Source organism: Arachis hypogaea, chromosome 4 (genome assembly GCF_003086295.3).
Source record: "Arachis hypogaea cultivar Tifrunner chromosome 4, arahy.Tifrunner.gnm2.J5K5, whole genome shotgun sequence".
NCBI classification, from domain to species: Eukaryota; Viridiplantae; Streptophyta; class Magnoliopsida; order Fabales; family Fabaceae; genus Arachis; species Arachis hypogaea.
The window spans coordinates 30,222,549-30,248,808 of NC_092039.1; the positions used below are offsets into that span (position 1 = coordinate 30,222,549).

General features: G+C 31.9%; 2 protein-coding genes across 2 annotated transcripts; one reads left to right on the plus strand and one right to left on the minus strand.

The window, feature by feature from the left end:
* Nucleotides 1–8,712: 8,712 nt before the first annotated feature.
* Nucleotides 8,713–10,618, minus strand: LOC140184093 (uncharacterized). The gene is made up of 5 exons (XM_072234380.1): nt 10,301–10,618; nt 9,746–10,213; nt 9,545–9,601; nt 9,104–9,218; nt 8,713–8,984 (listed from the first exon to the last, which is right to left on the minus strand). The coding sequence occupies exons 1-5, from the start codon at nt 10,616–10,618 to the stop codon at nt 8,713–8,715; spliced, it is 1,230 nt and encodes a 409-aa protein (XP_072090481.1).
* Nucleotides 10,619–19,499: 8,881 nt separating this feature from the next.
* On the plus strand, nt 19,500–20,680 carry LOC140184094 (protein FAR1-RELATED SEQUENCE 5-like). Its single transcript, XM_072234381.1, has 4 exons — nt 19,500–19,882; nt 19,974–20,094; nt 20,290–20,374; nt 20,499–20,680. The coding sequence occupies exons 1-4, from the start codon at nt 19,500–19,502 to the stop codon at nt 20,678–20,680; spliced, it is 771 nt and encodes a 256-aa protein (XP_072090482.1).
* Nucleotides 20,681–26,260: the final 5,580 nt, after the last annotated feature.

Sequence of the window (26,260 nt, forward strand, 5' to 3'; positions counted from 1 at the left end):
AGCAAAGTCTCACATTATGAGGATCGAGAGCAAAATTTGTATGACAATTGTCAAAGTCCTTCCATGACTGGTCATCCGCGGGATGCCTTAACTTCTCATCTTTTATACGTTCTTCGTCATGCCACCTCATGCCTTTAGCTGTTGTTGAGCACATGAATAGTCTTTGAAGCCTGGGAATTAGAGAAAAGTGTCACAATGTCTTTATAGGAACGTTGTGAAATTTTTTTGAAGGCAAAATATCAGCTTCAACTACAAGATGCACAACCCAAATAAAAGCGCCACATTCATGACAAGATGTGTCCTTCTTGTTCTCTTTCCAATAAAGCATGCAATCATTTGGACATGCGTCAATCTTCTTATGGTCAAGACCTAAGTCTCTCACCATAGTCTTGGCTTTATTGAAAGAAGTAGCAATATTCAAGTTAGGAATAACCTCTTTTAGCAACTCCAAGAGAGAAGTAAAAGAGACATTACTCCACCCATATTGACACTTTAACAAGTATAGTCGAATGGTGAAAAACAACGTAGAAAACCTCTTGCAACTAGGATATAGTTCTTTGCTAGCATCTTCAATCAAGTTATAGAATTTCTTTGCATCTTCATTCATACCTCCTTTTATCCCTTCTGCTTGTGCCATATCCCTAAATCTATCGTTCAACAAGGCATCTATGTCATCATACGAGTTAGCTTCACTCTCACTATCATTATCACTATCGCTGTCGCTATCCTCACTCTCACTATCAGTATCAGTATCACTATCACTATTAACATCCATGCCGACTACGCTTTCCCCATGATGAATGCATCTCGTATAACCATTAACAAATTCAAAGGCAATCGAATGGATATAAATTGTTTGTCTTTTGTGCCACTAGAAATTACAACACTTTGCACAAGGGCATAAGATTTTCTCTCCTTGCGAGTTTTTGATAGAGTAAGCAAAGTCTAAGAAGTCATTGACACTGTTACTAAACTCAGCTTTATCTCTCAGTAAACTCATCCAATCTTTTTCTAAGTCTTGGGAAAACCTAATTATTCATATATTATTACTACTATTTAACCAAGCATGTAAATAATAATGTTCATGCATATTGAGTATATAAATTCATCAAACGACACATAACAATATTATTATTAAAATTAAGAAAGAATTGTATTGCTTATCCAAAAGTTGACTAAATATCAAAAGACATTCAACATAAAAAAAGAAACTGCACAAAGATACATAATATACATGTGAAAACATAGAAGTATAAGCAAGATAAAAAAACTTACAGAGTCATGGCTCAACAAATTGCAATCTTCAAGTCCTAGAATGTCTACCAATATTCCTCAAACTTCTCTGAAACAATATTTCTCTATAAAATGGTAAAGAATAAAATTTACATTATTCTCTATGAATTATTTAACTTAATCAAAGTGGTAAACAAAACAAACAAACAAAAAATAATAATCGATTTTATATGAACTAATTAACTCAACAAATTACGAAAATTAATCATTTTATAATTTACATTAAAAATGAAGAAATCAAAGAAGAAAAATACCAGAATCAATGTGCAATACTATTGAGAACATAATAATAATTAGTGCTGTCTTTTTGTGAAATTATTACTCTAATTGAAAGTACGTTAGAAGCTGGAAATGATGGCTACTTTAATTTCAAAATTTATACATCTAAATTCTAATGCCTTTTTCAATTTTCGAGAACAAATTGATGACGAATTCTAAAAACCCCCTACTAGCCTGAGTTTTTTCAAAAATCCTGTAAACTAGAAGTCATTGAAATTACTGTAATATTTTTATTTGATATTAGAGTATACTCTTTTGGCATTTATCATTCCATCATTATAGAATAGTCGCTCATGGTATAAATTGATAAATATAGAATAATAATTACAAGAACTTGTTAAAATTAAAAAAAGTGTTGCTATTTTATTACTTTTTGGAGGCCAAATTTAAAGCATATGCATCACAAAGAGTCATAATGTGAATGTTGTCATTTAAGCCATCACATATATGATGGTCCATACAAAAGCAAATCGTTTGCGCTAAATTTCGACCTCAACAGCAAAAATACTAAGATTTCTGGACCAATGTTATGTGTTAACAAAAATAAACAAAAGCATTTTGCATGTGTCTAGTTAATCTAACCAATAAGTATATCAATGACAATTTTAATTCAAGAAGCAAGCATACAAATAGTAAAAAGTATAACTCAAATCATGTAATGTAAGCAGCACCAATAAGATAACCAAATGGCTGCCTTAATTCTCCAACATCAGCTATAAGTTAACTCAATCACGATTCAATGTGCTCTTTAGAGTTCAACCGCAGACAAAAATCTTTAAAAAAATTCCTGATTATAACACCATTGCTGGGAAGAAAGGCTTTTCTTTTTATCCTAATGGAAAGTATATATAGTGGCAGTCGACAGATTATTTTTAATAAACTTCAAAATTATTGCAACTATAAGAGTGCAGTTGAACTCAGCACAGTTGGAATTGTTGTCCAAACGGCCATTAAGGGTGTGTTTTTGATTGAATTTATAATTACAGTTCAAACCCTTTATGCAAGTCTAAATTACCAATAATATTATGCAAATTGCCACTGAAATTCAACACATGAATAAAAAAGAGTCAACAAAACCACAAATTGCCTCTGAAATTGAAAAGCAACAACAAAATAGGAGTGAAAAGCTCAAGTAAAACGTAAAATTTCAGTGATAAAGCTGAAAATTAAAGAAGAAAGAACATAAAAAAGGTTTTTCTTCTCCTTTTCCATTAAATTCACCTCAAAATAGAAAGTTAAAACCCTAGAAATAATGGTTTTATATTTAGAGGCATTAATCAATGAAAGAAATTTGTCGAATGTATGCTTATAAAAAATGATGCAAAATCGTAATCAAAATACAAAATAAAAAAGAAAACCCTAAGAAGCAACAATCAAAACCATAAAAAATTCAGAAAAATTGAAATAAAACCCCTAAAATCAAAACTATCAAAAAGCCTCAAAAACTCAAAATCAATGTTGTCTTAAAGTTCTTATAATGCAATTTTTTTTAAGTGTTGTTTTAGATATCAAAGACAACTATTTTTGTGGGTGGCCAAAAATTTTGTTATCTTTGTCTTAGTCAAAGGCAACTCATTAAAAATGTTGTCTTTTTCTATCTAAGGCAACATTTGTTAAATATTACTTCAAATAAGGGTTACCTCAGGCCAAAAATGTTGTAGTGAAATTTCGAAGCATAGCACACAAATTTTTGAAGTAAAACACAAAAAAAATTGGAGTAACACAAACTTATCGAGATAACACAATTTTTTGCACATAGTATACAAATTTTTGAAGCACAACATACAAATTTTTGCTATACCAAAATTTATGTGTATATTATTTTATTGAGTTCTATTACACATTTATTTTTCTCTCTCTCTTTTTCTTCATGGTGTGTAAACCAATCACCATTCATTGCAAGCCAATATTATATTACATGTTCCATTTTCTAAAAAAAGAAAAAAACACACACATACACACAAAAAGGTGTTGTTGACATTCTTTTAAATATGTTATCATGGCTCATGGCTATTAACTCTGATGTGCAGTTCTAACTGTTTTTGGTGGGTAGGGTCCACAGAGAGTGTGGCACGACAATCTCTAAGTGTACCCAACACATCTCCTTTGTATTCATGGAATGCTGCCTTTAGATGCAAAAGGTGCGAATCAGCTTTGAATGCAATGGCTCTTGAAAAGTTCAGCGATTGCCTCGTCTTTCTTGCAGTTGTCCTTCAACACCATACCACATCAAATGTGTAAATCAAACAAAGTGAAACAATACACACACCTTTTTATTTTCACAGCACACAAGTAATTGAAGCTAATATCTTGGTAGCTCACACTAATTTGACAAATATCATTAAACAAATTATGATTTATCATAGCACACAAATATTATTTAAGCATAGCACACATTTTTGTTAATCATAGCACACAAATTCACATATATCACAAAAACTATAATCATAGAATAACACTAATTTTCAAACAACTCAATTAAAGAAAACTAAGATCATTATAAATAACCATAATAAAAAAACAAAAATATATACAATAGCACACAAATATCGAGTATAGAAAAATAACACAAGTAATCGAAGCTAATAGCATGATAACTCACACTAATTTGTCAGAAATTATTAAACAAATTAGTTTATTACAGCACAAAAATATTTAAGTATAGCACACATTTTTATTCAACATAGCACACAAATATTAAGTGTAGAAAAACAATATAAAAGGCATTTGAACCTTTTCAATTTCACTTAATAAAGAAGATACATCTAATTCACAAAGAAAAAGAAATTAAACAATAAGAAGAAGGTGCCAGCGGCAGCAGTGACGATGACGGTGATGGTGACGACAACGACGATGATGATGTCAGAGGAGAAGGAGGAGAAGGAAGAGGAGGAGGAGGAGCTTGACTGAAGTTTAAATTTTAATAACTTGGTTCATGAAAACACTTAAACACCTAACATTTTTTATTTATTTTTGGCTGTCTATTTATTGTATTAATAAATGATAGGATGTTGATAGGATTTGTCAACAAAATCTATTACCTATTATCTATTATTCTATTATATATTACTAATTTTACAACCAAAATGTGCCACATGTCATTTACTCATTGTAATTGAAATCAAACATTTTCCTCGAAAATTAAAAAGTTCTTACTTTCTCCTTCTTCCTTCTCTATCTCTGTCATTCCTTTACTCACTCTCTCTCTTTTATATATCATTATCAATGACTGATTACAAATTTTAAAAACAAAATGTGCAACATGATATTCTCTAATTATATTCAAATTAAATTAAAATTAAAATTGAAATATTGAAATTAAAATTAACATATAGCTATATTATATATTATATATTAATAACTAATTTAATAACTAAAATATGTCACATAACACTTTTTTATTAAAATTGAGAAGAAATATTTTCTTCTAAAATTAATAAACTCCCTTCCTACATTCTCTTATCTACCTCTCTCTTTTTTTCTATTTCTCTCTACCCTTCCTACTCTATATATAATTTATAATTTATATTTTATATTAATAATTTGACAAATTAAAATATCACCAAATATTTTTTCATTAAAATAAAAATAAAATTTTTCTTCCAAAATTAATAAATTTCTTCTCTTCTCATTCTTCTTCTTTATCTTTCTCTCTTTTTTCTCTCATTTTTCATTTTTTTATCCTTCTGTTCTATAAAAGAATGAAATTAACAAAATAATATAATTTAAATAAAAATTATTATTATTATTATTATTATTATTATTATTATTATTATTATTATATGCATATTTTATATTTAGTTTTAAATTTCTATATTTTTACTTATCTTCTTTTAAATATTTATTACATATAATTTAAAAAAATACTAATATTGTGATTAAAAGTTAGAATCAAGATTCAATTGTGTAAAAGAGATTATTTTAAGTTAATTTCATAACTATCAATATAAATTTTTTTATGCTAATATCTAATTATATTTTTATATAAATAGAGAAAAAATATTATTTTTAAATAGTAAGCATAAAAATTAATTATTTCTATTTATGCAACAGACTTAATACCTAATCAAATGTAAATGTATACACATTAAATTCTTTCAAATTTTAGATAATGAATGTTAAAATTTCATTATTAATAAAAAGTTAAACTCGTTCACATGAAAATAATAACTAAAACTTTTATTATTTGATTTTTTATTTACGGAGACATTGGTCTTCTTAGCTGATGGGAACTTTTATCCCCTACAACTCTTTTGTAATAGTTTGATTCTATAAATCTTTTATGTCATAATCTATAATGTCAGGACAAAGCAAGCCGACATAGTTTTAAAATATTTATATTCCCGTAATGTTATTACGGGTAAAAATACTAATATATTACTAATTTTACAACCAAAATATGCCACATGTCACTTTCTCATTATTATTGAAATTAAACTTTTTCTTCCAAAATTAAAGAGTTATTTCCTCCTCTCTCCCTTTGATTCTTTCTCTATCTCTCTCATTCCTTCACCCGCTCTATCTCTCTTATATATCATTATCAATAACTAATTATAAATTTGACAATTAAAATGTACAATATGTCATCCTCTAATTGCAAACAAAATTCAAATTAAAATTGAGGTATAGTTATATTATATTATGAATTTAACAACCAAAATGTATGTTACGAATAGAGGTAAGGAGAATAAAAAATTATCTACTCAAGTAACATGTATATAAACAAGGACGGACTCAAGGGGGGCAAGTGGTGGCCTTGGCCCACCCAACAAATTTTAAAATCATATACTATAATAATATATGTATTATATAGAGTAAAATTTAATAGCGTAATAATAATAAAAAAGAGTTAATATTTTTTATGTATTAGAGTTTAAATTTCTCTACATACATTTCTATTATTTGTATTTTTTTATTTAATTTAAAGTTCTTTTTACATTTATTTTTTTAAATTAATTTTAACTTCTATAATCATATAAAAATACTTTAATATTATTTATAATAATATTATTTTTTAAGTTAACAATTTAGTTATTTTTTATTATTTTTCTATTACTTTTTACCCCTATTATTAAATAAAAATACTTTAGTATATTTTAGATTCACATAACAAAATTGTTAGTGAGATTAATTTATATTATTTTATGTCATATTTTATAATGATATAAAACATAAAAATTTAATTTGCGGCACATAAATACTTACGAAAGTAAATTAATTAACAAAATATTTAAAAATAGATAAATTTATATTTTATTAGATGTAAAATCATAAAAAATTATGAAAAAAATTATAAAGACTGAAATAATTCTTTTATTTGACAAATATTTATTAATTTTTTAATTAAAAAACTAATTATAATTATACCTATTATCAAATATATGACATTATATTTGATTATACAAAATTTTAATTTTCGGCCCCTCCATAATTAGATTCTTGGATCCGTCCTTGTATATAGGTGAGAAAAAGTATATAGTATAGTCCAACATCAATAAAGATCGAAGAAAAAGATAGGGGTAGGGGTCAATCAAATGGCCTTGAGAGATCACCTGCAAGCCAAGAACATAGAAAATAAGGGAAGAGATTCATAAGAAAGATAAGCCAGGGAGGAGTAAAATTAACAGAGAGAGGTACTCGCAATATACTCTGCCTTTGTCTCCCACCTTCTCATGCCTTTTGATCATTTTCTCTAACCAATTTAGTTATAGTGCGACATACTCTTTTCATCCTCCCTATTGACATATTGGATAGGCCCTCAGTTGCAACCGTTTTCCCCTTTTTTGTATCATTATCCCTTCCTTTAAAAAGGACCTTGCCCTCAAAGTTGAAAGTAGGAAATTGCTGGTGCATTTCTTCGTATGGTTCCTATGTTGCTACCTCTGCTGGTGCCCTATACCATTGGATAAGAAATTGTTCTTGCCAACGCTCATTTTTCTTCACCATTCGGAGTCCTGAAATCCACTGTGGTTGTACCCCCAAGCCTTGTTCATCCAGCAGCAATGGTGTAGGAATATTAGTAGCCCTTGGGTCTCTCATAGACTTTTTCAGACATGAAAAACAGGATGTATCCTCGCCTCAGGTGGTAATTGTAGTCGATAAGCAACTTTGCCAATCCGTACCGCAATAGGAAAATGACCAAAGTATCTCATGTGCTCAACTTATGATTTTTTTTGCAATGCCACTGAATGTTGGTAATAAGGTTGTAGTTTAACAAAAATATAGTCGCCAACATTGAATTCAACTTCTCTTTGCTTACTATCTCCGTTGTGCTTCATACGCTGCTGGGCTCGTCGGAGGTTCAACTTGAGGGTGGCTAGAACCTCATCACGTTGTTGTAATTGTTCTTGCTCAGTTGGTATATCGGATACAATAGGCTCATAATGAATGAGAGGGAGAGGGTCCCTGCCGAACACAGCCTTGAATGGGGTCATTCCTATTGATGAGTGGTGGGACGTATTGTAACTATAAGCTGCCCAAGGAAAAAGATGGTACCAATCGCGAGGATTCTCCTAAGTATCGCAGCACAAGTACATTTTCAAGCAACGATTGAGGACCTCGGTTTGTCCATCAGTTTCTAGATGATACGCAGAACTCCAAGCTAAAATAATGCCTTGATTGTCACAACATTATTCCCAAAATTTACTGGTAAATACTTTGTTTCAGTCCGAGATAATAAAATGAGGAATGCCATGAACGCTTACCACATTTCGAAGGAAGCATCCGCAACCTTAGGGGATGTAAAATCTGCCGGTAATGTGATAAATGAGCAAACTTTGACAAGCGATCCACCACCACCAATATAATTGAGCATCCATGGTATAGTGGCAGCCCAGTAATAAAGTCCATGGATATGTCATGCCAAATATGAGATGGGATGAAAAGTGGTTCCAATAACTCGACCGGTGGTTGAGTACTATATTTGACTCGTCGGCAAGTTGAACAAGTGGCGACATATTCCTTAATTGCTTTGGCCATATGTTTCCAATAAAATTGTGCATAGATCCTTGTCAAAGTTCTGTGGAACCTATCATATTCCTGATACTCTCGCAAAATGGTGTTGGTTAGTTGAGAGGTAGCCGGAATCACTAACCTATCACCCTAGTACTGCAGGCCCTATCGTAGCTGGAGTTTTCCTGATTAAAGTTCAGCTTCAATGAGCTCCTTGGCTAGTGTGTAAGCCTTGAGTTCTTGTCGTAATCTGGGCAGCAAGGCACCACTTATCATAGTGAGACTGAGGAAGGATCTTGACAAAGCATCTGCGCTCTTGTTCTCGCTCCCTTTCTTATATTCTATAGTAAAATCGTAGCCTAACAACTTTGAAAGCCATAGTTGTTGTTCCCGTGTTTGTATGGTTTGAGCTTGCATCTCCTTGAGGCTCTTATGATCGGTGCGAATCACAAATTTGTGGGCTAACAAGTAGTGATAAAACATAGCCACCGCTATAAGGATTGCTTACATTTCCCGAACATATGTGGATTTCTTTTGATTCAAACTAGAAAGCTTCTTAGAAAAGTAAGCGATGGGTGACCTTCCTGACTAAGAATAGCCCGAATACCATCCCTAGATGCATCTATTTCGAGCACAAATTGGTTGAAAAAATCAGGTAGTGCTAACACTGTGGCATTATTAAGGGCTATCCTTAACTGTTGAAAGGTGTCTTCCACGTGATAGGACTAGTGGAAATTATCCCTCTTTAATAAATTAGTCAGTGGGGCAGCAAATAAAGCAAATTTTTTATAAACTTGTGATAATAATTGGCAAGGCCGAGGAATACTCGAAGTTGTTTGATCAAGGTGGGAGATGGCCATTGTTTGATTGCCAAAATCTAAGAGTCATCAACGCGAACACTCTCTCGGGAAACCACATGTCCCAAGTAATCAATTTGTTGCCTTCTGAAGGAGCATTTGGATAGCTTGGCGTATAAGGCATGGGTGCGCAACACTTCCAAGACATGCATTAGATGTTGTACGTGGGAGGACCAATCCGAGCTATACACAAGGATGTCATCGAAGAATACGAGTACAACCTATCATAACACATTTGCAAAAATCGAATTCATTAAGCTCTAGAATGTGGTAGGAGCATTGGTGAGACCAAATGGCATAACGAGCCATTTGTATAACCCTTGGTGAGTGCGAAAAGCAGTCTTGCAACAATATTCTGATCTTACTCTAATTTGATGATAACCAGAACGTAGATTGAATTTTGAAAAAAATTGTGTATCGAATAGTTCATCAATCAATTCATCTATTGTTGGCATTGGAAAAGAGTCTTTAACAGTAACTGCATTAAGGACACGGTAGTCAGTACAACACTGCCATGAGCCATATTTTTTCTTAACCAATAACACTGGAGAAGAAAATGGACTGGTGCTTGGTTGAATTATGCCTTCAGCTAACATATCTTTCACCATTCTTTCAATCTTGGTCTTCTGGCTATAAGGGTATCGATATGGTCGTACCTTCACAGGAGGAACATTTGGAAGTAGCACGATTGAATGATCATGGCTGCATGGTGGTGGAAGGTCACGATGAATGCTAAATATATCCGCAAAGTCATGAATGAGCAAAGTAAGTTCAGAGTTCAAATCAGATGGTAGTGTCAACATAGGAGGTTCCATGCTATCTTTCGACTGCACCTGCATAGTGTATAATTCTGTGATCTCATATGTGGCCTAGAGTCGTTTTAAGTGATTGAATTGTGCCTTGGCTGGCAGCTGTTGTACCTCACCCTGTAAGGTTACCAATTTTCCATTATCAAAGAATGTAATAAACTTTGTTTTGTAATTTACCAAATGTGTATCAAGAGTTTCTAGCCATATATCTCCTAACACTAGTTTCTCATTGGCTATTGACAGCACAAAAGCATTCACAAACAAAGTGTGGCCCTGGATGTTTAATGGAAATCGCTGCACTTTTCCTTCACATTGCAACAAAGTACCATCTCCTACCTCCACCTTGAATGGGAGTGTACGATGCACAATGACAGCAAGTCTCTTAATTAAGGCGGGGTGAATAAAATTGTCAGAGCTACCTCCGTCCATTAAAGCATGTAGTTCTCGACCCTTTACTGTCCTTTTGAAATGGATTGACCTTTTTGCAGGGATACCAGTCAAGGCATTATAAGAGAGACAATGGGAATCTTTTGGGATGTGTTCTCCAAATCATCAGGCTTTTTAATCTCAGTGTTTTCCTCCTCAATTGGTGGATCCTCTGGTACTGCTTCTGTAGTTTGGATGAGAAGTAATGTTTGGTTGCACATTTATGGGATGGAGAGAAACGATCATCACACGTGAAGTAGAGACCATTCTCGTGTCTAAATTGAATCTCGGTGGGAATGAGTTTACGCAAAGTTGAAACCACGATAAAGCCCGCCCTTCGAGGTTGACTGCGATGACATCGAGCATTTGATACTCCGACATATCATAAATCTTGAAAAATCTCTCTCCCCGGTAAAGCCAATGGAGTACATAGTTTTCCCCAGTAAATTTAGGAAAATCCACCTTCAATTGTCGCAACTGTGTGAAGCCAGACAAAGAATGGGCTTGTGTATGTGAGTTTATAGTCAGGGATATGAGCTGCACTTGTATCGCTGCCATCGACTAGGTAATCATAGTGAGCTGTTCATTGTGGAGATCGGCTTGTTCAATGAGCTTGTTGATGGCCGCTTGCATAGTTTGCATTTGAGTATTATCTGCCATGAAGTCAATGAAAGCGCCAATTTGTTATGAATAGAGGTAAGGAGAATGAAAAATTATCTACTCAAGCAACATGTGTATAGGTGAGAAAAAAGTATATATTATAGTCCAAGATCAATAAAGACCAAAGAAAAAGAAAGGTGTCAATCAGATGGCTTTGAGAGATCACCTGCAAGCTAAGAAGGAACATGCGTACGACATGATTAAGGTACATCTTTAGGCTTCAACAATTTAAGCAATTTTAGTATTCCTTTTTTTTGGTAAGATCTTTTGCATTGGTAAATTATATGGTTGGTAAAATTTTCAAATTATGTTTTTCACATGTTTATTTAAGCACTTCTATTTTATACGTAATTGCGACTGCTTGTACTGGATTTGAGGGTCATACTTTATCAATTTAAATTAGCCTATAATGGTTGTGGCATTTCTTCAAATTATCAGTCTTATGCTTGTTAGTTGGTCTTGGTTAATGATAATGTCAACTAATTGCAGCGGGTCTTTCACTATGAGGACGATGCCGGAGGAAAAATAAAGCGCGGAATTATGAAGAGGATAGGAAAGAACTGGAAGGATACAAGGCACAACTTGTATCATAAGTGTTACAAAGAAACAAGGACTTATGAGAAAAATCTTGAGCATCGCCCGAAAGGAATAGAAGAAAATAAATGGAAACGGTTCCTTAACTATCGCCAGAAGGAAGAAACAAAGGTAAGCCTTGGTGTTCTTTATTATTTCCACAAAACATATATGTGTATACATATTACACCCCTTACGGTCTATATTCAACATCTCTTTCTCATTTATATTTGTTCTGTTATTTGTTCATAGAAAAAATGTAAACAAAATACTTTAAATCAGAGCAAGCAACTTTACACACATATTGGGGGCTCCAAAACATTGGCAAGAAAAAAGACGAAGTGGTAATAAGTAATTATTTGCATTAAGATTTTGATTAATCTTTCTGAATATGTTGTTGTTGTTTACATAATTGTGTCGATATCAATGATATAGGAGAAAGAGCAAGGAATGCCCGTTGGTAGAGGAGAGTTGTTTATCATGACTCATAAGAAAAAAATGGCTTGTATATCCATCTCGATGTGCGTGTTGTTAGTGTAAGTCATGTCTAAAAATTTTAAACTTAGCTTACTGTATATATCGTGCTACTGTTAACTCATACCTTTCCAATGTGTTGTATATTTGTAGGAAGCAATTGCGAATGTTGAGAGGCAAGATGAATCCTCTAAGCACCTTTCACAAAATGATTCGCTAGCATAAGTTCTCGGAAAGGAGCACCTAGGACGAGTTCGTGCCCTAGGTGCTGGACAACTGTCGGGTTTTGCAAAGCTCAATGAAGAGTACGAGAGGAGGATTGCAGAATTGACGGCTAAGCTAGAAGAAGAGTAGGCGAAGAGACAGTCGATACATAAGGTCTTGGGATATCTAGTCCAATAGCAAGTAGACAATTTGCCAGCTGAGGTTGTTGTAGAGCTGGCTTTTTTAGACAGTACATTGGACTCGTCACGCGTAGGGCCATTTTCATCTGGAAATCATGACCCGCAACAAAAAATTTTGAATTTCAATCAATGTTCTTAGATACTTTTGCATTTAAGTTGGTTTAGTGCTTTATGCTTATTTTTTTCAAGTTAAGCATTCTTACTTTATTTTGGATGATGTTATGACAATCTCATTATAGATGTTATATTTGCATATATTTAATTTGGTTTGTTATGTTATTTAGCTGTTTTACATGGTTGCAATTTCTTTAAATTAATTGAAAATAAAAAAATTAATGTTTAATAAACAAATATTTTCAAAAGAGGCAAATAATAAAAAACCTAAAATTTTAATGGGAATTTTGAATTTGACGACGGTTAAACCGGCGCAAAACAGTCATATTGTTTATTTTTCTGATATTTAGCGGCGGTTATCACCCGCCACAAAATGGCTTTATTTTCAAATCACTAGCATTTAGCGGCGGTTGCAAACTGCCGCAAAATTGGAAGTATCATTTTTCACCCTCATACTACAGCGGGTAATAACCGCCACAAACCAATTCACATTTCGTAGCGATTATTTCAGCGGTTGAAAAAAACTGCCGCTAACTGTTTGCCCGTGTCCCATCTTCCGGCGTTTAATTAACCGCCGCAAAATGGATCCAGTAACCGCCGCAAAATGCCGAAATTGTTGTAGTGTTCTCTATTTTTTTCACTCTCTATATAACTTATAATTTATATTTTATATTACTAATGTGACAAACCAAAATATGCCATGAAATATTCTTTTATTACAATTAAAATAAAATCTTTTCTTTTAAAATTAACAAAGTCCATCTCTTCTTCTTCTTTTTCTCTATCTCTTCTTCTTCTTTCTATCTTTTTTCTCTTATTTTCTATATTCTCTCTATCTTTCTATTCTACAAAAATACAATTAATAAAATAATATAATTAAAAAAGGATCCAATAATATTATTCACAAAAAAATTATTATTATACGCATATATTTTTATTTTTTATTTAATTTCAAATTTTCATCGCTTATCTTTCTAATTTTATTTTCACTTATCTTCTTTCAAATATTTATTACATATAATTTGAAAAGAATACTAGTATTGTAATTAATAATTAGAATCAAGATTCAATTATTTTAAGAAAAGTAATTTTGAGTTAATTTTATAACTATCAATATAAAATTTTTATTACTAATATCTAATTATATATATATATAATATTATTTTTAAATAATAAGTATAAAAAATAATTATTTTTATTTGTATAACAGATTTAAAATCTAATAAAAATATAAAAGTATACACATTAAATTCTTTCAGTTTTAGATAATAAATATTAAAATTAATTATTAACAAAAAATTAATCTCTTTCATATGAAAATAATAACTAAAATGCTTATTATATGATTTTTTTATCTACGGATACCTTGTTCTTCTTAACTGACGGGAACCTTTGTCTCCTACGACTTTTTTATAAAAGTAGTTTGATTTTATAAATCTTTCTACCATAATCTATAATGTCATGATAAAACTAACATAGTTTCAAATTATATTACAGGCAAAAAATACTAGTCTTCTATTATATTATATCTATTATATATTATTAATGTAATAATGTTACAACCAAAATGTGCCATATGACACTCTCTCATTGCAATTGAAATCAAATCTTTTACTCCAAAATTAAAGACTTCTCTCCTCCTCTTTGTCTCTTCTCTATCTCTCTCATTCATTCACTAACTCTATCTCATTTATATATCATTATCAATGACTAATTACAAATTTAAAATCAAAATGTGTAACATAACATTCTCTAATTGCATTCAAATTAAATTAAAATTAAAATTAAAATATCAAAATTGAAATTGAAATATAGTTATACTATATTATATATATATATATATATATATATATATATATATATATATATTAATAACTAATTTAATAACCAAAATGTATCATATGACATTTTTTATTAAAATTGAGAGGAAATATTTCTCTTCAAAATTAATAAATTTCCTTCCTATATTCTCTTATCTACCTCTCTCCCTTTTTCTATTTTTCTTTACCTTTCTCACTCTATATATAATTTATCATTTATATTTTATATTAGTAATTTGACAAATCAAAATATGTCACCAAATATTTTTTGTTACAATTAACATAATTTTTTTCTTCCAAAATTAGCAATCTCCCTCTCTCATTCTTCTCCTTTCTTTTTCTCTCTCTTTTCTCTCATTTTCTATTTTTTTTATATATTTATGTTCAATAAAAAATAAAATTAATAAAATAATATAATTTAAATAAAAATATTATTATTATATGTATATTTTTTATTTAGTTTTAAATTTTTACTGCTTATCTTTTTAATCTATATTTTTACTGCTCTTCCTTCAAATATTTATTATTATATATAATTTAGAGAAAATACTAATGTTGTGATTAAAAGTTAGAATCAAGATTCAATTGTTTAAAAAAATAATAATTTTGAGTTAATTTTATAACTATCAATATAAATTTTTTATGCTAATATCTAATTATATTTTTATATACATAGAGAGAAAAATTATTATTTTTAAATAGCAAATATAAAAATTAATTATTTCAATTTGTACAACAAACTTAACACTTAATCAAATATAAAGATATATACGTTAAATTCTTCAAATTTTAGATAAATAATATTAAAATTAATTATTAGTAAAAAGCTAAACTCTTTCATACGAAAATAATAACTAAAATTCTTATTATTTGATTTTTTTTTTTATTTATGGAGACCCTAATTTTCTTAGCTGGCACAGACTTTTGTCTTCTATGACCTTTTTTTAAAAGTAATTTGATTCTATAAGTCTTTTATGTCATAATCTATAATGTGAGAAAGAAATCAACGTAATTTAATTTTTAAAGTTTTATATTTTCATAAAATTATTATGGATAAAAATACTAGTATATTATTAATTTTAGAACCAAATGTGCCACATGTCACTCTCTCGTTACAATTGAAATCAAAATCTTTCCTCTAAAATTAAAAAGTTCCCTCTTCCTTCTCCTCTTTCTTTCTCTATCTCTGTGATTCCTTTAACCCACTCTATTTTCTCCAAAACTAATAAATTTCCTTTCTACATCATCTTATATATCTCTCTCTCCTTCTCTATTTCTCCCTATCCTTATCACTCTATATATAACTTATAATTTATATTTTATATTACTAATTTGATAAACTAAAATGTGTCATAAAGTATTCTTTCATTATAATTATAATATTTTTTTTTTCAAAATTAACAAACTCACTCATTTTTTTACCTTTTTTTCTCTCCTATTCTGTATCTCTTTTTATATTTCTATTCTAAAAAAATAAAATTAATAAAATAACATAATTCAAATAGATTCACAAAATTATAAAAAATATATTAAATTTATAATTAAAAATAATTTTATAATATTATTTAGATAATATTTTATTATTATTATATGTATTTTTTTTATTTAATTTTAAATTTTTACTATTTATTTTTTAATTTATATTTATATTTTTATTCTTTTAAATATTTATTACATATAATCTAGTTGGTAGAAATTTTTGTTTATATATTCTTTTTATAAAAGTAATTTAATTCTGTAAATATTTAATTTTTGTCATAATTTATAATTTAAAATAAAATCAACATAATTTTAAAAAATTTATATTTTTGTAATATTATTATTACGAATAAAAATACTAGTTTCAATAACTGTAAATTTAAAAACTGAAACGAACTAGTTGATCAATTTATTCGATCCTTTAGTTAAATCATCTTATTCAAAAACTAGTGCGGTGAACTGAAAAATCGATTAGAAAACAATAAAATTAAACTAAATCAGGACCCTATAAATTTTTAGAATAGGACCAAAACGATATTCTTTGGACCCCAAAATTAAAAAGAACAAAAAAACCAAAAACATAAGATTTGATTCATTTCTCTTCTTTCGACAGCTGCTGGTTCCCTTTTCTCTCTCCTAGTAACTGAAAAAATTCTCCTGTCGTTGTCTCCTTCCCCTCTTTATTATCGCCTCCCAAAAACCACAAACCTTTTATTATTTTATATATATTTTGAACATATATATTCATTAATTTTCAAGTATATTAAAGATATAACAAATGATTTTGGATTAACATAAAAGTTTTTAGAGATAATCAATAACATGTAATCTTCAAACCCAATAATTGGCCTGGGTTTGTAAAAGTTACACTAAAAAATATTCAAAAACAATTTATTTAAATAAATTTATATCCTTATTATTTGATCCTAGCTATCTCTACAGATACATTATAAAGTAATAAAAATAAAAGCATATATATCATATATTATTCTTCAAAGCAGGACCAAAGCCACGAGAATTTTAACATGATTGGCTTTAGGTTATGGAATCATACCATCTTTTATGTTTATTTTGCCCGAAAGCAGATGAGACAGAATATCAGGGAGGATCTTTACATATACGTAAGCCGCATATATATATGACCGAAAATAATCAATCATGAGCATACCACTAAGATAAATTAAATAAATTTAAAATAATAAAAACCTAAGTAACTTAAAAAAAAAAAAGAAAGAAAGTAAAACCAACAGAAAGTTAGTTGGTACTTTGGATAAACTTTTTGTACAATTATTGACAAAACATATTTAATATCTAGATATATATATATATATATATATATATATATATATATATATATATATATATATATATATATTGTATAATGTATATAATGAGATTAAATTGAAATTAAAATTAAATTATGGGTAATTAATTAATTCTAAATTGTTTTTAATTTAAACAAATTAGGATTACTGTCAGTTATAGAAGCAAAACAACAACCTCCTTCTTTCAATACGTCGTGACCTCCCTTCTCTCTAATTCTCCTTGAATCTCGTCGGTGTAGCGCCGCCACGATCACGACCCGTCGTCTGACTCTGTTTCAACTAGAGTCGTCATCCGCACAGGCCGCCCAGCACCACGTTCCTCTCGTTTGCTTGATCTTCGCGGCACCGCAGCAACCCGAACGTCCAGCGAGGACAGTGAGCACCCGGTGTGTGCCTTCTTCCCGATGTCGACGTCGCAAGATAAAGTGGTCTCAAGTGTACTTCCTCTTTCACGCCCATCACCCCGCCGAAATTCCTTAATGGAGTGCAATGTGGTTGAACCGTTGGGTTGTGTTCCATCTTCTGGTGGTAATGAGAATTCATCAAAACCACATGAAAACGGAGCCGATCATTTCGTCGTGGAGGGTGAGCAATTGAATAAGGTGAGCAACTTACGTTCAAAACATTGATAATGGATGATTATTTTTCAAATGATTTAGATGTTTACACTCAATGCAAGTGGCGTGTTTAATTTTATGTTTAATGCTTATCCAAATGCATCATAAACATTCATGATTTAACCAAATTTGTGATGGTTTTATATTGAATGGTATGCTTATATGTATGGGAAATTTGCATAAATTAATTAATCATGGCATATTGATTTGTCTCTGAATGAAATTACTTTTTTTTTTGGACTATCTTCTATGAATATATGAATTTATATAACTAAATTTGGATTGCATGTATAAGCAAGAGAGTTGATTACATTTGGAGACCTTTCTACTCAATAAGTAATCACCCATGTTTCTGTGCATGATGCCCATATGTCCCTTGAAACCTTAGTAGTGATGTATGTTGAATTTGAGTTACAGCTAATGGTATTATTATTATGAAGAATGTATTTGAAAATGAAAATTAAAAAGGTAAGAGTTATCAACTGATGGGATACTTAATATGCTTCCTGCATGTTTAGATTAAAATATATGTATATAATTATACATGATGGGCATTAAATGAATAAAAAAGTAACTCTAGTCACCATTGGCTCTGAAATCGAGGACTGAACTATGTGTATGATAGTTGTATCTATTGCATGTTCAGTTATGTGATGTACAGTGTCATTGTGAAAGAGAATAGATAGTAGTTACAATACTTATATAATAGGTAAAATGAAATAATTAATTCGATTACTATAATTGTCATTTTCATGCATTTGTTTTTAAGTTAAAATGGGTAGGATGATTGACTTGATTTCTAGTTTTTGTCGCATTTTTTGTGCTGGTTATTGAGGTTTTATGTACATGATATTTAATAAGGATTTATCTTATTATTATTTTTTTTGGATTTCTGCGTTTATTTTGGAATTGTAGGCCATGCAACTGTCGGATGTTACTAAGGTTGGAAGTGAAGAGATGGATTTTGGTTATGAGGTTTGGACTCTAGTTTAATTTTGTGTAGTCATGATCCGCATGTTTGATTTGATCATTAATGGTATTTATTTTTTTTATCTAAAATGTAGTTACCGGATCATGGTTGCCTTCAGGAAGACGAAATACCAAGAGTTAGAATGCGATTTTTGCAGTTGCACATGGCTCATGAATTCTATGTTACCTATGCAAAAAAAGTAGGATTTGCAACTAAGATAAGGACGATAACATGTGACAAGATCACAAAGGAACCCGTTAACCAAGCTATCCACTGTAATCAGGACGGGTTTCGCAGGTCTCGTGTCAAAGGACCAACGCGGAAGAACACAATTTCAGCCGCCGGGTGCAAGGCAAGGATATATGTGAAGTTTAATAAGGAGAATCAAGAGTGAGTTTTCTTCAAGGTTGAGTTGAAGCACTCGCACCAATGTTCAGCGAGAAATGTGATGCACTACCATGAGTATAGGGAGCTGACCATGCATGTAAAGTCCGTGATCGAGGATAATGATGAGGCTGTGATTCGACTAAATATGACATTCCTAGCTTTCGCAAATGAGGCTAGGCGCCTGTCTAACCTAAGATTCTCAGAAAAGGATTTAAGAAACTATATTACAGCATGGCTCCAAACCAGCAACGTGAATGCAGATGTTAGGGAGATGATGAACTACATCATTAGAATGAAGGACATCAATCCAAACTTCTTCTACACGGTGAATTTGGATGAGGAGTGTAAATTTAAGAGTGCAATATTGGTGGATGCAAGGTGTAGGACGTCGTATGAATATTACGGAGACGTCGTGTCATTAGATAGCACATACAATACAAACAGGTATGAAGTAGTTATGTTGGTTTTTTTTCTATTTTTTTTATTTATACGGTCGTGCGTGGGATTTCTTATATGTGGTTGTTTTTTCGTGTAGGCATGGATTACTGTTTACGTCATTTGTCAATGTCAACCACCATGGTAAGTCGACCTTCCTCAGTTTTGCTCTGCTGGGGAATGAGAAAATTCCAAGTTATGAGTGGGTTTTCAGCCAATGGGTGAGGTGCCTAGGAACTGCTCCCCAGCGGATCATCACCGATCAATGCAGATCCATTTTCCGTGTGATCAGAAAGGCTTTACCCAATACACATCACCGTTGGTGCATCTGACACATTATGAAGAAGTTACCACACAAGCTTGGAGGTTATCGCTGGTACAGAGAGTTGTATGATGACCTAAATGACATTGTGTAGAACTCTCAGATGGTGGAGTCATTTGAAGATAACTGGTTTGAATTTATAGCTGAGTACAACATACATAACAACACATGGCTGTCAGGTCCGTTAGTGTACAATTACTTTACACGCTTTAATTGACAATTATTTGGTAGCTGGCTTTATCTGTTTTGTCATAATAAATTTATTTTAAGGTTTCTGTGATAATGATGGTTTTTTTTCTGTAGACCTTTATGATAACCGACGCATGTGGGTCCCCATATACTTCAAGAGTGAATTTTGGGCTGTCATGAGGAGTTTGCAAAGGAGTGAGAGCATGCACGCATTCTACAGTGGATTCTTACATAGTAGGACTAGCTTGGTCCAATTTGTTCATGAATATGACAATGTGCTTGGAATCAAGGAGTAGAGGGTATTGGAGGATGATGCAGCACACTCGAAGGGGATTATCCCTTATGCAACGAGCTCGCCTATGGAGAGACAATTTCAGCAGTAGTATATTACTAGCATGTTTAGGGATGTTCAAACTGAGTTTGTGAAGAAGGTTGATTGCAGAGTCTCTGTAGTTGATAAAGAGGGGCCATCAGTATGCATGAAGGTGGAAGAGAAAAAATTAGTCAACGATACTATTCTCTGCATTCCATACAACGTCCACTTTGACTGTTCCACACAGGAGGTTTGTTATGAGTGAAATCTTTTTGAGAGTTCAGGTGTGTTATGCTGTCATTGTCTTGCAGTTTTTCATTCATATAAAGTGTATAAAGTATCTACCTGTTATGTTCTCCCTCGATGGAGCAAGAACATAAAGCGCAAGCATACTTATGTCAAGAGTAGTCACGACGTTAGTCGATTGAATGAGAGTCATACTGCTTTCCGGGGATTATGTGCACACTTCTATAACGTTGCTCAAGAGTTCATCAATGACGATGACGAAACAACATTGCTGAATGCTGCTATGAAAGAAGCAAAGGCCAAGCTGACCGCGCAACGTGCCAAGAAGAGGTCCGAGAGTGTGGCGGACACCCACACCAGCTTTGGCCCATAGAGTTCGAACGTTGTCAGTGTAGTTGACATCCAAGGCCCATCAAAGGTCACACCACAAAGGGTCGGCCAAAGAGTAAGAGGCTCGGTGCTGCCCTGGAGAAGTTCTTCATGAAATCTGCTCGGAGAAAAAATAAGAATGCCTCCCCGGTACATGTTTGTATCAATCTCGACCTTGTATGTTTATTTGGTATAGTATTATACGAGAAGTTAATTGTTGTCATTTTTTTGTGTTGTTTAGCAGGTTGTTTGTCCGGAGACAGCTCAAAATGTAAACTTCGGTGCTGTTGTTGGCCGGAATGAGCCCCAACAAGTTGGTGGCTTCATGTCTTTGTTAAGCTCCTTCACCAAAAGTTAAAATATATTGGACATGGGTGCGCTTGCTTTTATTTTTAATCTCCATATATATAGGGTTCCAATTGGTAATCGTTTATTATTAAGATTAGATAAAGAGGGTGGTTTTATGTTATAAATATGTAGTTTTAAGGTTTGTATGCAGTTGTTGCAAGAGTCTATACTTGATTAATTTCCATGAACCATTTTACTTTATTAATTTCAATGAACTCAATGCATAATGATTATATATGATGGTTATTCTCTATCTTACAAGTAAGATTATTAAATTTGTAACAAATTACTTCATGCTATACTATATAGTCATTCAATACGTAGATGGTCGTTTTAGATAGTGACTACATGGTTATCTTCATTCAGATACTTGGGATGTTCATTTTTGTACGTGATCGAATGTTCACTTTTGTTATGAACGTGGATGGTTATTTGTGGGTGCTTAGTTGTATTTGATGCTTGCTGGTTATGATTTATCTGACTATCACGGTTTCAAGGTGTTATTTTACATGGTCATTTGGTATGTAGCTGGTCGTTTTATAAAGTAAATACATTGTTATTTTTACACAGTTACAATGGATGTTCATTTTTGTAAGATATTGGATGTTCACTTTCTCAGTATCGTGAATGGTTATTCTTCGTGTAATTCAACCTATACTACATGTAGCATGCATTCCAAAGGAATCATTGGATCTTTTGTTAACACCAGTGATCATGATGTCAACACTTAACCAATTCAAGTCAAATCTGAAATACGAAAGAGATATCCTTGTGCTAAGACATAACAAATCGGATGTTCGGTTCAATATGTATTTAGATGGTTACTTTCATAAACAAAATAGATGTTCATTTTAACTCACTCGTAGGTGTGTCATGCCTGAACAACTGTACACCAACAGATTCACAGAAGTTTATAAAAAAAAATTTCCACTAGAAACAAGTCCTCCAAATGTATCATAAATAAATCCCCAAGACTCTAAGTAGTAAGTAAGTTAAATAACTTAAGGTAATTAAATTCACAATAGTTAAACCTAAATACGCTACTTCTTCCTCCCTTTGATTATCCTCCCATTTGGTAATCCTTTCGCACGTTCTATCAACGTCCTCGTACTAGGTATAGTGAATGGTGATCTAACTTCCTTTCTCTTGTTCCGTGGTTGATTGCACCGTACAGGTTCAGCTTTGTCCTCCAATAATGAAAGAACCCGATCAACCAATGCATTTTGTGGCCCACGGACAATGTCTAACATCAACTCCATCCTGTATGATCTGAGTAAATCCTATATATAGAATTTACCAGGTGAGTTAGGAGTAAGAAGCGTTACAGTGACATATGTTCAAATTTACGCGTGATATATGCCCAAAAGTTTATTATAGTCACCTCGTTCTATTCATCAAGAACACAGTCTTCGGTCAAACGTTCCATGAACTTAATAACGTAGATGCCACAATCGGAGCTACAGGAAAACAAAACACTTATGCAATTGGGATGACAAGAATTTTACATAGGGTATGCCGCATGACAAAAAAAAGCCACAAAAGTTCGATTGCTTTGGAACACTATGTAAGAACGAGATGGGCCCTCTATAGTCCAGACGTGTGCGGGAATTACAATTCTCGCCATGTCCTCAAACAGTCTCCCTTGAAAATCAAGGAACGATATAGTAGAATAACGTGCTATATAATTAGATATTATAACTATCTACTGGAAAAAAGAATATATTATGTTACCACATATGCATCGAGTTTATCCCATTTATCATCTTATGGTACAGAATGCAAACTGTCGATTATCACTAGGCGCTTCAAATTCACCTCAAGTGCATGCACCCACCAATGGCCCCTCCAACGTAGGAAAGAACGAGAACATCATCAAATCAGATGACAGTTACAACATAATTCTAAAAAAAATGGTTTACTGATCATGAAGACACAGGATGCCTAAAACATCTATTTACTAGTTCTAGGAGACCCACACAACCCATTATAAACATAATGACCAACAAAGAAGAGTAAATTCAATCAACGCAATAACATAGCACACCTGAAGAGAAATATATACAGATAAAAACAACCATTTTAATAGTATGAAATAGTAACCATCCGTTTCAAGTGAACTATGGAATAAATATTTGATTCCGAAGCCTGCTCTAGGAAACATATACACATATTTTTACCTAAACAAAGGACACGCATAAACCAGCACCTGATTCAAACAGGCTATAAATATTGTAAAACAAAACATGAGTCTTTAAGAGTCAAATTAACGATCCTGGTCCATGTTACAGTAAACATCCAGCATGAAGGGAAATCTTGACAAGCTTATTTTGAGTACAATAAGAGAAAGTGGTGCTATTTCTGGTAACAAAATATTCACATGCAACACATGGAACATAACCAGGAAAAATAAAGCAAGGATGTTCGGTATTTTACAAGTTGTTTAATACATGAGGAAATGTAGACTAGTTAAAAAAGATTACAGCTGACCCATTTTCTCTTTGCAGCTTCGACTTTGTCAAAGAACCTATTATCCTCACCAAAGCTTGGACCAAGCCCCACATACACCGGACTTGCACTGTCAATGAATGATGCTAGATTATCATCTCGTGTGACTGATTCCTGGAAACCCACAACCAGTAAGAATCCTAACATAATGTGAAACATATTGTAATCAGTAGAGTGTAATTACCAATATCCCTGGACACACGTAATAGAAATCTCGCTTGAATCTAGATGATTGGGTATCGTTGAAGGAGTAGCACATCCATTGAATGACCTACATGATAGAGTAAGCAAGTACAAACCTAACACCGATAAAATGGTATCGAATTAAAATGCATGATTAAGTTCAAATACTTATCATGCTGTTGACCTAACTACGGGCTTTCAAGGTCCATAAGTCCTTCCTTTGTAGTACCAGATGATCTCACCCTTCATAGGCTGCCAAATGTTGCTCTTTGTCCAAGGACGAGTTAAGTATCCATGCTCTAATTTGTTTCTCTTTATTCTCGCCCTTCTTTATATTCCTAAGCCTTGGATAAATTGAATGGATCGAGGACGGGGTTGGAGTCGTTTCAAGCTAAGTCAAACCTAGTGAAAAGCTAAGTATTCCTGGACTCGGTGTATGGTAGCATGACTTCTTTGGCATCACTGTTTGCAGGGTCTGCATGCTTATGGGCCTTGTGTGCCGTCCTAGTTCAACATTTGCTAGCACTTGTTCAAATTCAGGACACTGTACGATCACTACAAGAAAATGGAATATTTGTAACAAAAAATTTGTATCAAACTTAAAATTGTTACAAAAAAATAGTATTTTGTAATAATAATTTGTGATTGTTACAAAAGAATAATGTTTTGTAACAATATTACAAGTTGTTACAAAACATGATAATATTTTGTAACAACCCATTTTATTATTTTGTAACAAAAAAAAGTCGTTGCAAAAATTTAAAATATTTTGTAACAAAAGATTTTTTTTGTTTCAAAACCTTCAATTGTTTTGTAACAAAAAATTAATTTGTCACAAAATTTAACATTATTTGTAACAAGTTACTTAGTTTGTCACAAAATGTAAGTATATTTTATAACAAAAAAATTATTTCAAAATGTTAAACACTTAGAGAGTAAAAAAAATTGTTTATATAATTTTTTTAGAATAATTTTATTTTGTTTCAAAAATTAAAATATTTTACATAATGTAAGACCCAAAACTTTTGAAAAAGGATTATCATGAGCTAATTTAAAATTCAATATTTTTGTAGTTTTAATTTCAGAAATTTATTTTTAAAAATAATTAAAGTAAATTTTGATTAATTGAATTTGAAATAAATTAAGATCTTTATTCAATTTTATAATTATTGAGATATTTTCTATATTTAAATTATAACGTTAGTAGTTATGAAATAATAAGAATTTTATGACTTAATTTAAATAATTAATATTTTTATAATTCAATACTTTAATTTTTAGACCTAAAAAAATTAATCTTATTATCTAGTAAACTCAATTAAAATATTTTATTTTAAATTAATTAGTACTTTGGTACAACAAATAATATTTTAAAGTGATTTTTAAATATTTTAAAAGAGTTCAAATTAATATCCTATGCCCCAATTTTATTCAAATTATTCTACTCTAATTAAACACAAAAATTCCCAAATCAAACCCTATTTTCCAACTAACCCTAATTCTAATTTAACCTAATCCTAACTCCCCTAACCCACCCAACAGCCACAAGCCCACAACCCCTATCCTAAACACACACACACACACACAACACAACACAACACACACAGTAATCTCAGGAAAGGGGAAAGCAGAATCAAACGAAGGAAGAGAAGGGGAAAGCAGAATCAGGGAAGGCCGGAAGGGGGAGAGAGGGGGAGACTGCGCCTGTTGCTGCCGTTGGAGAACAAAACCGTGGCGGAGGGAGCGCCAGAGGAAGAGGAGCTCGCCGCCGCCACTGCGCCTTGATGCATACGCCGCCGCTGTCGTCCAGGGAGCTGCCACCTCTGTTCGTCGTCGCTATTCGTCCTCACCACGTCGCCGCCATCCTTGAGTTCACGAAAAGGGAGACTGACGGGAGGAAGTGGCGCGCACG

Excerpts from the sequence above, each read along its gene's own strand:
- LOC140184093 (XM_072234380.1), bottom strand. The coding sequence starts at position 10,618 with ATGGACGGAGGTAGCTCTGACAATTTTATTCACCCCGCCTTAATTAAG. Across the intron at positions 10,214-10,300 it reads TGGTAACCTTACAGGGTGAG|GTGCAGTCGAAAGATAGCAT; the intron begins GTACAACAGCTG and ends TACACTATGCAG. Across the intron at positions 9,219-9,544 it reads GCTCGGATTGGTCCTCCCAC|TTAAGGATAGCCCTTAATAA; the intron begins GTACAACATCTA and ends ACCTTTCAACAG.
- LOC140184094 (XM_072234381.1), top strand. The coding sequence starts at position 19,500 with ATGCACTACCATGAGTATAGGGAGCTGACCATGCATGTAAAGTCCGTG. Across the intron at positions 19,883-19,973 it reads AGCACATACAATACAAACAG|GCATGGATTACTGTTTACGT; the intron begins GTATGAAGTAGT and ends TTTTTCGTGTAG. Across the intron at positions 20,095-20,289 it reads AGTGGGTTTTCAGCCAATGG|AACTCTCAGATGGTGGAGTC; the intron begins GTGAGGTGCCTA and ends GACATTGTGTAG.